The following is a 15,210-nucleotide window of genomic DNA, read 5'->3' on the forward strand; positions in this document are numbered from 1 at the left end:
CATGGAGCTCGGGCGCGGAGCCTCCTGCCCCGGCCGGGCCCACGCTGTCTCTCCTACGTCTTCCCGCGCGCCGGCTGCACGTCAAAGGGACTCGGGCACTGCGGGTCAGATGGACTGGTGACAGCCGCGGGGAGCCCCCAGCACGTGCCCCGGGGTGCAGGCCGGCAGCGGGGAGCCGCAGGCGCCCTCACCTGCTCCCTGTACACCTTCCAGCGGGCCTGCAGCACGCTGGCGGCGGCCTGTCTCCGCCCCTCCAGGCAGGGGCGGGGGGCGCTGGCGTCCGGCTCACGGCCCTGCTGAGGGGGACCGCAGGCTGTTCCGGACGGTCGGGGCTCCTCCTGGGCCTGCGGGACATCCAAGGGGCAGAGGGCGCTCAGCCGGGCAGGAAGACGGCCCTGGGGAGGGTGGCGGGGTGTCATGTGGTGTGACACAGGCTGTGCTTGTCAGACTCGACTTGTTCATTTAGAGGAAAAATCTGCACCTCCACCGGCCAGCACGCCACGTGGCGGAACTCTCTGGAGAAAACGCCCGGCTGGCAGACAGCTCGGCGTGTCCCCGGCCTCCCTCCCTGAGGGCTGCGTGCAGCGCGCCTGGAGAGGGCCGGCCGCGGCCCGGCCAGCGACTCAGCGCTCAGCTCAGAAACACTGGTCCGTGCAAGAACGTCTGCTTTCCAGGGGTCCTGCTTTGGTCTTTTTAGTCTAAATGCTATATTACGAAAATGGGACTTCCACGATTAAAGGCAGCGATGCTAACATGGTTTCTGAGGTAGAAAGAAGCAAGAATTGCTATTGTTACCATCAAAATAACACTGACTTCTGCCACTTACAGGCCCTGGTAGGTAATCTACCAGGACACCTCTCCACAAAAGTAAAAATACTGGACTATTTTTCTCACGTCAGAAAAGCAGGCTCCCTGGCGACACACGCTGCAGAAAGCTCTGTGGAGCCGTGAAGCCATCGCAGGTCCGAGACCCTGCCCGCTGACGGGGCACAGCGCCCCCGGCACGGCGGCCGCGGTCACCAGCCTCCTCGGGGCACTCGCGGTCACCCCGCCAAGGCCCCCGACGCGGCCTCCGCCGCCCTGGAAAGAGCCAGGTCTCCCCACCGCCGTCCTAGCGCGCCTCCGGGCATCGCTCCGTGGAGGCCGCGTGGTCCGTCAGCGTCGCCATCGGCCTGTGCCATTGTGAGCGAGTAGAAGGTGCGGTGGCTCGGAGGGTAAAGGGCCCGGACAACTCGGGGCAGGCAGCCGGGGCCTGGAAACCCGACGCGCGCGACCCTCGCAGCCACTGCCGCGGCCAGGGTGACCGCTCGCCCCGCTGCCCTCGTCCCACCCGTCCTGAAGTGGACAGGCCTCCAGCAGGCCAGACCCGGAGCTCACGGTGCCCATGAAACACCGAGTCGCCATGGGAAGACAGCGTGGGAGTGCGTGGGCCCGGCGTGCGGGTGGCCCCCAGGCCCCTCCGGTGTTTTCCCGGTGAAACGGGGTCGCTCGGCACTGGCCTCTGGGGGAGAGGGGCTCGGGCGCAGCAGACAGCAGGTCACGGGGCGTCCACGTCAGTGGGCGGACGTCGCTCTGCCCTCCACCAGGGCCCGGTGACCTCCGACAGGATGCCCTGCCCGGCAGCTGGCCCACACCTGGGCCTTGTCTGCGGCAAGGCTGCCGGGCGCGCCCTGCGGCGGGAGCTGGCCGGGCTCCCTGGATGGTCCGTGGGAACCAGGGGCCGCCCCTTGTTCCTGTCATTTATAGGGACAAAGTCTCTAGGCTGTAAAGATGCCAAAGCAAGTGCTGGGAGGAGCCTGTGAAGCCAGCCAGTCGCTGGAGCGCAGAGAGGGGAGGGGCCTGGTGTGCCGGGTACATACTCGCCATGCTGGGGGCGCCTGGGGGCGCTGAGACCGTGGGGCGCACAAAGGGGCACAGCAAAGAGGTCACGAGGAGGCCGCTGGGAATGCCGGCCAGCCAGCCAGCAGCGCGTGCCTCGGACACGGCCGCCCACGCTGGCTCTGCCCACCCCACGCCCGTGGCGCAGGTCCTCGGGGCTGGCGCTGCCACAGGATTTGAGGGTCGGCAGGCAACGGGGCACACCTGCCCTCTGCAGAGTCCTCTGCTGCAGGGCAAGGTCAGAGGGGAGGTGCGCTCCCGCCACCAGAGCCCAGGCGCAGGCGGCCCCGGGCCAGCAGGGACCAGCACCCCGGGGTCCACGGAGGTGTCGGGGGACCGCACAACCACAGACCTCCTCCTTGTCCACACACATGGGGAGAGGGGGCAGGGACCGGGAGGCCGGTCTGGCACCTCTCGCTCGCCCACAGGCCCCGCAGAGGGAACCCGCCCTTCACGGCGTCACATGGACCATCAGCCCAGGACTCTGGGTTCAGCACACGCAGTTTACAGAAATCCGCCGATGACGGAAGGAGACGGAACCGTCCGCGCGCACGTCGGGAAAGCCGCTGGTGTGGGGGCCGCCAGGGTCCCCGCGTCCCGGCCACGCCCCAGCATGCCGAGCCTTACCTCAGGGGTCGCTTCCACGGCGCCACCTTCCTCCTCTCCCTTGGTTTCTTCTAGTTCTTGAAACTTCTTGGTAAGCATTTCAATTTCCTCTCTGAAGCGGGAAAGGAGACATGATACCTTGCTGGTCTGACAGAGGCACGGGGGCCTGCAGCTGGCACGGCCACCTCTCCCAGGGCACCGTGGGAGCCCCGGCCGCCACCGCACTGCACCGCGGGACGCGCGTCTGCCTCCCCGTCAGGAGGGGCGGCCAGGGGCTGGCACGGGGCAGGTGGGGACCCAGCGGCGCTCCGGGCGCGGGGCGGGAGGCACTGAGAACCGCGGACCGCGCAGTGAATGGCAGACCATGTGTGATTTTTATAAACGTGAACGGAAGGAGGTCCGATGTTCGTCCCTGCCCCGATGCTAAAGGCAAAGCGAACCCTCTGCTCCCTGGACACCGGCCCTCGCTGTCTGACCCTCGCTGTCTGGCCACAGCTCCCCCGAACACAAAGGCCCTGATTCGTTTCAGTCACCGGTGTCTAATGACTCTGAGTCCTAAATGTTTCTGCTCGGGCTTCCGATCTGCTCTCTCGGGTGCTTTCATTGATGCGACGTCCAGGTGGCACGGAACTCGCTACCTCGCGGCACCGCTGAGGCTGGTCAGGGAGCTCACAGTGGCCTGCAGCCGCCACCGCCGGCGAGCTCGAGGACATTCAGATCGCCCCGCCCGCCCGGCGGCCCCCCCTGCGCCCGTCGCGGCCTGCGCCAGCGCCCCCCTCCCCCCCCCCTCGCGTGCACACACCTCGGGCTCTTATCTGTTCATCGGCTCATGGACACTTAGGCTGTTCCCACTTTCTGGCCGTGGGGACAACAACGCTACGAAGGCGTGTGGGAGACAATGACCCCGGAAGCGGGGGCCGACGTCCGGACCGGGGGGTGCGCCCATGGCACTGCCACGACGCCTGCGCCCCCCGACAGCGTCCTGCACGGGGCGAGCCCCCCGACACCGTCCTGTACGGGACGAACCCCCCGACACCGTCCTGCACGGGGCGAACCCCCGACACCGTCCTGCACGGGGCGAGCCCCCCGACACCGTCCTGTACGGGGCGAGCCCCCCGACACCGTCCTGTACGGGGCGAGCCCCCCGACACCGTCCTGTACGGGGCGAGCCCCCCGACACCGTCCTGCACGGGGCAAACCCCCCGACACCGTCCTGCACGGGGCGAGCCCCCCGACACCGTCCTGCACGGGGCGAACCCCCCGACACTGTCATGGTACAGTGTGAGCCCCCTGACACCATCCTGTACAGGGTGAGCCCCCCGACACCATCCTGTACGGGGTGAGCCCCCCGACACCGTCCTGTACGGGGCGAACCTCCGACACCATCCTGTACGGGGCGAGCCCCCCGACACCGTCCCGTACGGGGCGAGCCCTTCCCCAGAGCTCGGATCCTCACCGGAAGGAAAACACCACCGGGAGTTTCGGGACGAGCGTGCCCGAGGCCGCAGCCACGCCGACAGCAGGCGGGTGGCCAGCGCGTGGCCGGCGCGTGGCCGTGGGCAGAGCCGGGGCTGCGTGCTCCCCCTGAAAACTCTGACTCCCGGCTCACTCACCTCAAAGCCTCCTCTCTTTCTCTTCTCTCCTTCTCACCTTCCTTCACACTTTCCAGCTCCCTCTGCAAGTCGACCTTTGCCTGGAGTAGCTGCTTCACTTCTAGGCTGAACACACAGAACCAGAGACATTTCGGCGGTTGTTAGAATAGAGGACCGCAGTTACACCAAGTGTCACAGAGCTGGGAGCGCTCAGAGAAAAGACGCAGCCCGACCCCCTAACCGATGACCGTGGACACACGGCCGGGGCCAGAGGAAAGAGAGCCAGAACCGGCCGGGGTCCTGAGTCGCTGGACGCCTGCTGTGAGGGGGACACAGCGGGGCGTGAGCCCCGACTCGGGGGAACCCCGCCTCAGGGCCTGTCTCCCAGGGAGGGTCACTACGCTGTCAGACAGTAGGCACCCAGTCCGTGCCCCAGACGCGTGCTCTGAAGGGCCACATGGACTACGCGGGTGCAGCCTGAGCTGAGGGCTTGAGGACAAAGGGGGCACCCCAACTGCACTGCTCCCAGACGGCTTTCCTGGGGCCCCCCGGTGACTTGTGGCTAAGAATGTCGCTTTAAAACAAGCCTCTATCTGAAGCTCAGTCCCACTGCTTTCTGGCGCAGTGACTTCTCAAGGTCCTGTGAGTCTACGAACCAGACTGCACGCCACAGAGGGTCTGCAGAGGAGGGCACAGTCGGGGTCAATAAACGAAGCCACCGTCGTACCATGTGACAGCTTGAGAGATCACCACAGACGTGACCTGCCTTTCAAAATGACTAGACTGATTCTTGCAGAGAACCTCTCAGTGTGTGTGAGAACAGGAGATTGGGAAAGGCTTGGCCTTCTGCTGTGACTGAAGGGAGCAGGGGGCCCAGGCCACCAGATGGCCAGGGTGCCCTTCTCGGGCCTAGATGTGCATGTGAGTCATGGCAAGGTCGCATGAGACAGACAGGTTCCAGAGACTTGGGGCAGCTGAGGGGCTGCATCTCTACCCAGCTCCCAGTCTGTGCTTTGGTGGCTTCCCAGGCTACGCTCTGGGTAGCAAAATCTGAGAGATAAACCCCACCTCAAAAGACCATGCTGTAGCTTACTCATGACAGAACGGTGACTAGAGAAGCCCCAAGGAAACGGTGGGGGGAGGAGGGTGCATTTTAGGCGACTACAGGTCAAGATGCTGGAGCACAGAGAATAAGCAAAATCTAGGGCTTTGCCCTTCAAAACTTAGGGCCACACCGGGCGGCTCACAGCATTTGTGTCTCATTTGACGGGGGTGACACATGCCGCTGAGTCTTTAAACCACTCTGTACGAGATCTCATTGATGGCATACCTATTTTACAAGAATTACCAAAATCACTTTTCTCTAAAAAAGTTCAGAAACACCTCTAGAATTCCGAATACAGAGATCTGAACGGCCGCCCCCTTCAGAAACCTGATTTGGCCAATTAATGTTTTCTTTTTACCGCTAAAGCTGCCTTTACGTCACAACCGAAACGTGAGCTTCGGAATCACGTGAAAGCGCTCGTGCAGTCGCTGCTGTGAGTGAGCACACCAAGTCCACAAAGACGGTGGACGGCGGCCGCCTCGCAAAAGCGCAGGTGAGCAGGAGGCCGGCCCCCGGGGGCGGGAAGCTGCCGCCCGCCCGCCCGCACGTACTCTCTGTCCTGCAGCTGCGCCCGCAGGGCCCGCCGCTCGCCCTTCAGGCTCCTCACCGCAGCCCAGACTCGCTCGCTCTCCTCCAGGTGCCCGGCCGGGGGCTGCCCCTGCCCCGCGGAGCTGGACGCGGCGTGAGCCAGGAGGTCTGACTGGGCCTCATCCGAAGACTGGGGCTTGGGGCTCTCCATGGGACCGATCTCCTGGGGTGACATGGGTGGGTTAGCGCAACTTCCAGACCCCGCAGCCGCCGGCCTCGTGCAAACCGGAAGGGCTCGGCCCCGAGACCCCCAATGCCCTCCAGGGCCATTCCTTCCCAGCAAGCTCAGTTTCCCAGCCGCCCACGGTTTATAAAAACCTATTCAGCTTTTGGCCTACAAGTGCGTGAAATTATTATTCTTTTAAATGTTTCCCTCTAGGTTGACTTTTCTCAGCCAAATAATGTAACACCATGACCTCCATCGATAAAATTGGATTGGCTACAAGTTTGCAGATTCACACGGGGGACACGAGGAAATGTTAATCAGATTTTCTGGTGGGCAGAGTGCAGCTGACCAGAGCTTTCTGTGAACCCAAGTATCACACACTGGTGAGGACGCCAGTCTGGGACATGGCGGGCACTGAAAAGCCGACGTGCACACAGGAGGCTGGGCTCGGAGGGCTCTGTGGTGTCTGCACCCCCGTGCCGTAACGGGGCCGGCCCGGCATGGCCCTCAGTCTGCCCACTCTTTGGTCTGCCAATGGCACTGTGCCCATGAGCAAAGCCGCTGGGCCTTCCCCACCCCACGCAGACGCCCAGCCCCCCTCCGGGGCAGGCAGCCCTGAGCCAGGCGGGCAACACTGCGAGGCCGGTCTCTCACCTTCTCCAGCTCCGCGATCCGTCTCAGCAGCCGGGGCTTACTCCACTCCATGTAACCTGGGGAAGGAGGAGTTTAAGGGTCACTCCGTGCCGCCACCCCGACGGGCCCCTTCCGCCAGACTGCCCTTCCTGAGCGAGCAGAGAGGCCTCCTCCGGGGGCCGCGTGGCTGACCCTCAGCTCTCAGGCCTGTGCCCAGCTGTCACGGCCTCGGAGGGGCCCCATCTGCAGGTGCCCACCTGCCGCCTCTTTCCCGCTCCTCCTTTACTCTGTTCCCTAGCACTCATCCGACCTGCTGCCCCCCACTCCCCGACACGACGCCACGCGGGGCCCGCACGCTCGATCGCCGCCGTCTCCGGCGCCTGGCACACAGCAGGCACTCGTTAACTCTCGAAGCGCACTCAGCGCTCTCTGCACCCGGCCCATGCAGGCGGCCTAGGCGCGGGGAGGCAGGAAGGCCTGCATCTCCGTCAAAGAACCAGGGACGTGGCTCTCCCCGCTGCCCCCTCCCGCGGGCCCTGGAAAGACACCCTGGGTCCTGGAGACGGTGGGCGAGTGGCTCAGCACGCGGTCCAGGTCCTCCTTCAGGCTGCGGTTCTCCTCGGTGAGCTCCTGGACGCTCCGGGACAGGCTCAGCAGCACGCTGCTCGCCTTCTTCTGCCTCCTGAGGCCAGCTTTCTTCTCCGACGGCCTGGGGGCCAGAAACCGAGCGCTGAGGTCTAGCTTTCCGAACTGGTTTAATGTCACACGGGAGGGGGGTGGTCGTGCACATGAGTGTGTGCAGCCCACAGGGGACCCTAAGTGTGACCACACGGAAGCACCTGACTCCCCCCCGCAGAATGCCCTCCTTCCAACGAGGCAACCTGTGCAGCAGCGTGGCGAACTCGACGCCGTGCGACGCTTTCGATCGCGTCACTGAGGAGCTCGCGGTTTCCTTTTTCTCGTTACTCAAGCACCTATGTGATGGTTTTGGCCTTGCCTCTTACCCGAGTCTAAACCACACAGACTGTCTGCGGACGGGCCGACTCGTGGACGTGGGCAGGGAGGCGAGAAGCCGGAGCCGCCGGCGGGCATGTGCCCAGCTCAGGCTGCATGCAGCCCCGCTCTGCCCGCGGCCCTTGCTCTGTCGCTGAGCGTCACTGCCGCGGTCCACTCGGCACGTGCTCTTCACGATTTTGTGCTCCGTTGGGGCGTTCACTGTTTAAATCGACCCCTCGGCGCAGAGCTGAGTGCAGCCCATGTGCCCAGTGGAGAGCGGCAGGAGACCCGCCCGGGCCGAGCCAGCACAGGGCACCGAGTGCAGGGCGAACGCGTCGGCAGAGCACGTCGGGTGTCTCGAGCAGAAACACACCTGGCACCGGGCCGCGCACTGCCGCCCCCCGCGCCCCGGGGGGGGGGGGTGACCAGAGCCACCCCCGATGCCTCAGGGGGCGCGCTCGCACGCCACAGCTCAGCGTACATGCCAACTACGGGACTCACTGCTACAGACGGCGAGGACCGGCCAGAAGTGCCTCCCGGCCCTTCATAGAAAAGTCTGCCAACCCGTCTTCGACTCCAGGGGTTAGTAAAAAAGCGAAGGCCAGGCCGGCCATGTAAATGCCCCGCAAATGTTCGGGACCGACCACAAAGGCCGCGGCACACAAACCTGATCCGGGCCGGGCTCCCTGGCCCCCGCCGCTGTCGGCATGGTGAGGGCTGGGGAGGGGGTAGCGGATGCCTAGAGTGGGGCCACCCTGCCGTCCCTCCCGATAAACTCATGTGGCAACACGAACTTGCACTCGGTGCTGAACTCTCCCCACCGGGAAGACCCGCTTGGGGAACCAGTGCTGCTGGGAGGTGTGGACAGTGACGGCCGGCGGTCAGCACGGGGCGGGTGTCACAGCGCCCGGCGGCCACCCCCGTGGAAACGCGGCCATCTGCCCACTGGCGGAAGGGCGGCCGTGGCCTGGCCCTGCCCCGCGGTCGGGCGGGTGTGCGGCCCCCCACGCTACTTGGTGTGGAACACGAGGCCCACGCAGGAGCCCCGGCCCCCAACAGATCATCGTACTTCCTTCCCGTGGTTTCGGAACTCGCCAGGAGCGTCTGCAGGCGATGGATCTGCAAACAGCAAGTTAGAACGCATCAGGACGTGCGCATTGGGACGCGCACGAGGCCGCGCATCAGGCCGCGCGCCGGCACGGCCCGCCGTCCTCTGAAGAGGCTGCCGCACACGCCGGACCTGCATCCCGGGGCCGGAGGTGCGTGCTAGGCGCATGGTGCACACTCGAGCCAAGGCAGGAGGGCGGGGTCCCCGCGGGGCCGCCGGAGACCACCCAGGCCAGCAGCTGCGCCCGCTCTGGGCAGAAGGGCACCCACCTCCTCATAGTAGGTCTCCATGGCAATCCTCATCTCCTCCAAGTTCGTGGTCTTTATGTCGGTCTGCAGTTTGCTAAAAACCCAAGTTCAGAGTTAACGCGGCAGTGCCAGCATTCCCGGGGCGGAGACGGGGACGTGTCCCCGGCACATCATAGCCGGGCTGGGAGGGGAAGGCTGGGCTGGCCCTCGGCTGGCTGGTGGCCTCGCACGGACTCCCTTCCAGACTGAGCAGCCGCTTCCCAAGGTGAGTGACCAGCTCCCCAGTGATGCCCTTTACTGAGAGGCCGTCTCTGGAACTGGAGCGACAGTGCGGACAGGCCTCCGGGGCAGCGGGAGGGCCGTCCCTGTGAAGGACAGCCACTCGCCCCGTCAGGGGGACTCTCCTCGTTCTCCGCCTTTAGACAAAGGCTCTAACAGAGAGGAAAGGAAAGCCACACAGACCAGGATTCTGAACTATGGAAAAAATCGGCAAGCAACGTTTCTTAAGGTGGCCATGTTAGCAGGAAACGAAGAAGGGGGAATCGCTGCGTGCAGAGGAGATGCAGGGGGCAGGTGGGACCCGAGTTCCCTAGAGCAGCGCGAACACGCCGGGAGGACGGTGGGGAGGACTCTGCCTCTGCACCCCGACAGGGGAAGGAAGAGGAGCAGCCGCCCCGAGGGCAGAACCAGGACGGGGCCCAGCGAGGGGCAGCTGGGGGAGGCGTCTAAGCATCGGGGGTCCCTGTGGCACGCGGGAGGTGAAGACTGGTCCACAGAAGACCAAGGACAGAAGGCATTTCTGAAAAGCGACAGGCGCAGGAGGAGGCGAAAGGGGAAGGCTGCGCCTTCGCGCCCCTGGAAGAGGCGCTGACGTTCACTCTGCTTCCCGTGGAAGAGGAGGGCGGGGGCAGGGCCGTGGGGCAGGGCATGGCGGTGGGCACTGGGGCTGCGGTCAGCGGGCAGGGCGCACAGGCCACCGACCGGGGGCGGGGGCGGGGCGGGGGGAGCTCCCACGGCCCGGGGGGCGGGGCGGGGCCGCGGCCGGCCTGCCAACCTCCGCGTACTGGATAGTGCTGTCCTTCTCCCTGCACTGCTGCTCCAGCTTCAGGATCCTCTGCTTCAGGCCGCTGACGACCTGCCAAGGAAACAGCGCCGCGTCAGGCCGGCATCCCGCGTCCGCGGCTCCCTCCACCCCGCCACCGCCGCAGACTCAGCCCGTCCCGGTGGCCCCCGCCCGCACGGCCCCCGTCACAGGACTTCACTGTCCTCCGCTTCATCACCGGCTTCTCTTCCAGACCACAGCACAGCGAAGAAGGGGCCGCCGTCCCGCTCGCTCAGTGCGGGCAGGCGAGTGAGCGGGCACAGGCGGGTGGGTTCCCTAGGAGACGCCCACCAGGCACGGAGCCCTTCCCTGGGCCGCAGGCCACACTTAGGGGACCGCCAGGCGCCTCCCCAGCTGTCTTCTAGGAAGACCCCAGTCACCAGGTGCAAAGTCACCAGCCCTGACCCCCCCAATGAGAACTCAGCCCACACTCCCTGGGGGCGAGCAGGGCGCAGGAGGCAGGGCGCGGCGGGACAGCGGCCCGAGGGGTGCCCAGGGCCCCGCGGCTCCCCGCGGCTCTCTGTGTGCCCGCTTAGCGCTGCCCTCCTTCCCTGCCAGTCCATCGCTCGGGGAGACGACAGCGGCACGTCCCTGAGCAGCCGCCTCCCCTTCTTTTGAGTGGCCAACTACTTTCTAACTGGATTTTAAGGTAAATTTAAATTACCTTAGTGATACACGAATACATTTTGTTTAAAAAACATGTGATGGACGAAACAGTGCCCTTTGACACGCTGCTCTCAACCAGATACCGTCACCAACCCAAGGCGCGTCCCCGACCGCAGCGTGCGCGTGCTCAGCTGTGCACGCCTGCAGGTGCGGCATCCCGTCGTGCGCGTCCAGGGGCCCGGCACACGCGGCGCCCGCAGCGCGGTGACGGTCTCGCTGAGCCGTCCCTGCTCCCCCCTCCCAGCGACAAGCCTGAGAGCCGAACCCACTTCTGCTGCTGCGCACAGTCCTTGGCCAGCCCCACTGTGCGCACGCGTGAACGCCTCCTGAGCATCGATGACAAGTGGACGCGTGCCACCACAGGACACAGCCTCTGCGAAGGGTGGCCGGGCAGTACTGCACGTACCCTGCGGTCTAGAATTCCCACTTTCTTTCAACTTTAATAAAAAGCGAGTAGCAGGACAACCAAAGTGCAAGGAGCCCTTCCTCTCCACGAGTCCCCGCTGTTTCCAGGACTCTACGCCCTCGCCCAAATCACGCACACGGCTCTACTGTTTCATAGTCTTTATTTTTTTCTGAAGATGTTTTGATGTAGTGGCATTCTAATCTGAATGGCTTCTCCTCAACTTCCCTCTCGGATGGGGCAGCTATAAATAACCTTGTGCCCAAGGCTTTTTCTCCTGGATTTTCTGTGACCTGGTCCTAAGGAGCAGTGTTAGACAAGGGGTGACTTCATGGACTGCTGTGGCCGCAGGTCACACACAGCGCCTAACACGTCACGTCCGGTTCTGCGTGCCCGTGCTGCCTCAGCTCCCCACTGGCTTGACGACCTGGCTGTTTTGCTCCTTGAAGGCGAGAGTGTCCCTTCCCAGTAGCTGAGGACAAGGCATTCACTCCAACACTGACTGCTGCTCGGCAGTGGGGACCGAGCGGACACCAGCCTGGCCTTCGGGGCTCACGGCCACTCACCGCTAACCCAGCTTGGGCAACTCCCTTAACCTCAGTTTCCCGATTTTAAAGATGGGGATGGAAGTTCCGGTCAGCACAGGCCACGTGAGGTTGTGTACATGTGCAAACTGTGCGCTGGGTCACTACTACATAAAACCATCTTCTGTGCAAGCACGCCGACTCCTTCTCGAGCCCTGACGAGTCTGCTTGCTGCTGTCCTCACACAGAGCTCTTCAGTCACCGGAGCAGACAGCCTTTCTTCTGCACAGGTCAGGAGCACCTGCGTGCCCTGGACAGAAGCTTCTGTGCTGATCGATAACGCCCCGTTACAGCAATCACTTCCACCACGGTCTAATGGGTCTACATTACAGGTTTAATGTTATCAAACCTATTCATCACGACGTTACTGTTGTTTCATTCTTTGTGTTCGATAATCTCATAATTGCATCCCTTCTGGTTTTTAGCACTTCACATGAAACAAGAACGTGCCTCCTGGACTCGTATGAGGTTTGCCGTGATACGTTTTCCTCCACCTGCCAGTTTATTGCCACAGCATTAATCACATCGTGGCTCCATTTGCCATCATTTTGTTGCATTCAATCTGCTACATGTTATTAAGCAACACAGAAACATTCGGTGTTTTGTGTGTCTTAAGGTCTTCTCCCATTCCTGCTTTGCTTCTGTTTCAAATCAGTATGGCTGGTTAAGCGTGTGTGTTTCTCTGGGTAGGATGGGCGGTCCCCCACTGTGCCCACTTTCCTACAGCAGACTTTCGGCCCGTGGAAAGCCTGCTGGGCCCCGCACCCCCTCACGGCCCTGCAGCGCCTCCTGTCACCCGCACCACTCCGAGGGGACGGGGTTCAGACAGCCCTGGGCCCTTGGTCTGCGTCTGCTGCTCCTCGGGGGAGGGCCCGTCTCACCGGGGCTGCTCTGAGTAGAATTCACTGCCCAGTGTCTGTGCTGCTGGAGGCGGTACTCACCCAGCCAGTCTCAGGCCTGTCCTCCGCCGGAGTCCGGACAGAACCCGGGCCCTGTGGGAAGCGGAGTGAGACGTGACAGCGGGCGGTGTGGCCCCCGCCGCCCCCGCCGGGCTGTGCGGTGGGCCGCTGGGCCGGGCCGGGCCGGACTTACGCGGGACGGATCCAAAAGCTGCTCTATCTGCCGGTCCTTCCTGCTCTTCTCCTCCTCCAGGCGCCGAAGCTTTGTCTTCATCAGATCCACCTCACTCTTCTGCATGCGCAACGACTGGAGGAAGAAGGGCCAGATGCACCCGGCGCACGCTGCACGCACACGCACCGCCGGGAACGCTCCAAGCCACACGCACACGCATGGGGGGGGCTCCAAACCACAGGCACACGCACCGCCGGGACACCGGGCTGGGGGGACACTCCAAGCCACACGCACACGCATTGTGGGGGGCTCCGAGCCACACGCACACGCATTGTGGGGGGCTCCAAGCCACACGCACACGCATGGGGGGGCTCCAAACCACACGCACACGCACCGCCGGGGACACCGGGCCGGGGGGACGCTCCAAGCCACACGCACACGCATGGGGGACGCTCCAAGCCACACGCACACGCACCGCCGGGAACGCTCCAGGCCACACGCACACGCATGGGGGGGGCTCCAAGCCACACGCATGGGGGATGCTCCAAGCCACACGCACACGCATTGTGGGGGGCTCCAAGCCACACGCACATGCACCGCCAGGGACACCGGGCTGGGGGACGCTCCAGGCCGTCTGGTTCACCAGGGCACAGGGCGTGGTGGTGGGCGGGGCCTGGGCGGCAGGGCTGCACTCGGTGGGGGCCCGAGCGAGGGCCCGCTGGGTGCAGGACCCCCCACACAGCGGGGGACGCCGTGCCCCGCGAGGAGTGCTGCAGACGGACACTGGGGACAATGCTGCTGCTGGGCACCAGGTCACGTGACCTCCGCGGCCACACGAGAAGCCTCGGTGGTCACAGCACCCATAACCCAAACTTGTCAGACCCTAACGTCCATTTACAACCCTCAGCCGAGGCCGAGGCCGGCCGGTCGGGGCAATGGCTCCCAAGTGTTCGCCTGTGAATCGACCTCTCACCAGCCTGCGGTGAGCGGAGACCTGTCGTCACGCTGCGCAGCACTGAGCCTACTCACTGTCTGCAGCTGTCCTGTGCCTCGAAACGTCTGCCTGCTACTCTGGACTGAGCCCTCCTGTGACATGGCGATGGGCGGGCGTTTACATTTTCAACGTCCTCGCTCGATAAACCTGCTCCCGAGTCTGTGACGCCCTGCGGCCTGGAGGGCGTGGGGCTGGCACGGTGCTCACCGCCTCGGCCGTGGGACGCCCGCGCAGGTCAGCCAGGGCCACGGTCACCACGCCCAGCATCGGCCTGCACCTGAGCCACCAGTTATCTTAGAAACGTCCTCCTGCTAAGGGCCACGCGGTGTCCAGAAGAGGGACAGAGTCTGGACAAAGCGGCCACACGGGAGAGGGGGTTCTGAGCACGCCGTCTCCCGAGGGAGGCCTGGCATGCCGGCCGCACGGCCACAGCGGGCGCAGCCACCAGTGCCGCCGCGGGGCAGCAGAGGCCCCGGCACTCAGTGAGCGTCTGACGAATGAGTCAGTCACGGCAGTCACTGGGGAAGAGGCGGCGTGTCCACCCAAACCCTGGGACACTGCGCTGACACCCGAGAAGACTCGCACAGGTGAGGAGGAGAAGGGAGACGAGCCGGGGCCTCGGGACGTGAGTGTGACGTGCAGAGACGCCTCCAGTCTCCTTTTGGCCCTGGACATCCTAGGCTGGGTGCTAGAGAAGCCAACAGCCTGGACAAGCCAACGAGGCACAAGCGAGAACAGCCTCCTGTCTCCGGCAGGGAAGGAGCAGCCAGACAACGCGGGAAACTCAGCGGTGAGGACCACAAACACCGCAGGGGACGCCAGCCAGGGCCGAGGGGGACCCAGCCCTCCACCCCGCCGGGTTGGGGCAGGTGCCTGCCTGTCCTGGGAGCAGGTGGGGTGGCCAGAGGAAACCTACTGGAGGCTCACGACTGCCCACTGTCCAGTGGTGATGAGGTCACGCACACACAAAATAAAATGGAGACTTAAATCCTAACACATCGATAATGATATTAAACGCAAGTGACCTAAACGACTATCACAAGACAGAGGTTGGCAAAGTAGATTAAAAAACATACAGTGACGGAACTACATGTCGTCTGCAGGAAACCCCCTGCAAACACGAGACAGGGAGGTCAAAGTAAGGATGGAAGGAGGGGTGCCGGCAGGAAGGAAGCAGGAGCGGCGTGTTAGCATCGGGGGCGCAGACGCCAGAGAGCAGAAGTCCCCAGAAGACGCAGGGCCACCACACGACGGGCACAGGTCGAGCCGCCAGCGAGGCGGCAATCCCAGGTGTGTGCCCCCAAGCGACAGAGCCGCGAAACGTGTGACGCGGACGGAACTGCAAGGGAGACAGAAAAACGCACGCTTGTCCCTGGAGACGGGAACACCCCGTGGCCGTGGCCCAGGAGCCAGCAAGGACGCCGGGTTCCACGGCCCCGGCCCGGACACGCGCAGACACGGACTCCCGTC

General features: G+C 64.2%; 1 protein-coding gene across 1 annotated transcript in view; it reads right to left on the reverse strand.

The window, feature by feature from the left end:
* IQCE (IQ motif containing E) overlaps positions 1-15,210 on the reverse strand; it is a 30,716-nt gene that overhangs the window by 6,008 nt on the left and 9,498 nt on the right. Inside the window, 11 exon segments of the mRNA XM_036224639.1 lie at positions 192-344; positions 2,506-2,596; positions 4,098-4,202; positions 5,733-5,932; positions 6,590-6,645; positions 7,117-7,277; positions 8,634-8,683; positions 8,942-9,014; positions 9,985-10,055; positions 12,617-12,667; positions 12,768-12,881. Of these exon segments, the coding sequence (XP_036080532.1) occupies positions 192-344; positions 2,506-2,596; positions 4,098-4,202; positions 5,733-5,932; positions 6,590-6,645; positions 7,117-7,277; positions 8,634-8,683; positions 8,942-9,014; positions 9,985-10,055; positions 12,617-12,667; positions 12,768-12,881 (1,125 nt within the window).

This window comes from Rousettus aegyptiacus, unplaced genomic scaffold (genome assembly GCF_014176215.1).
Source record: "Rousettus aegyptiacus isolate mRouAeg1 unplaced genomic scaffold, mRouAeg1.p scaffold_m13_p_7, whole genome shotgun sequence".
Taxonomy (NCBI): Eukaryota; Metazoa; Chordata; class Mammalia; order Chiroptera; family Pteropodidae; genus Rousettus; species Rousettus aegyptiacus.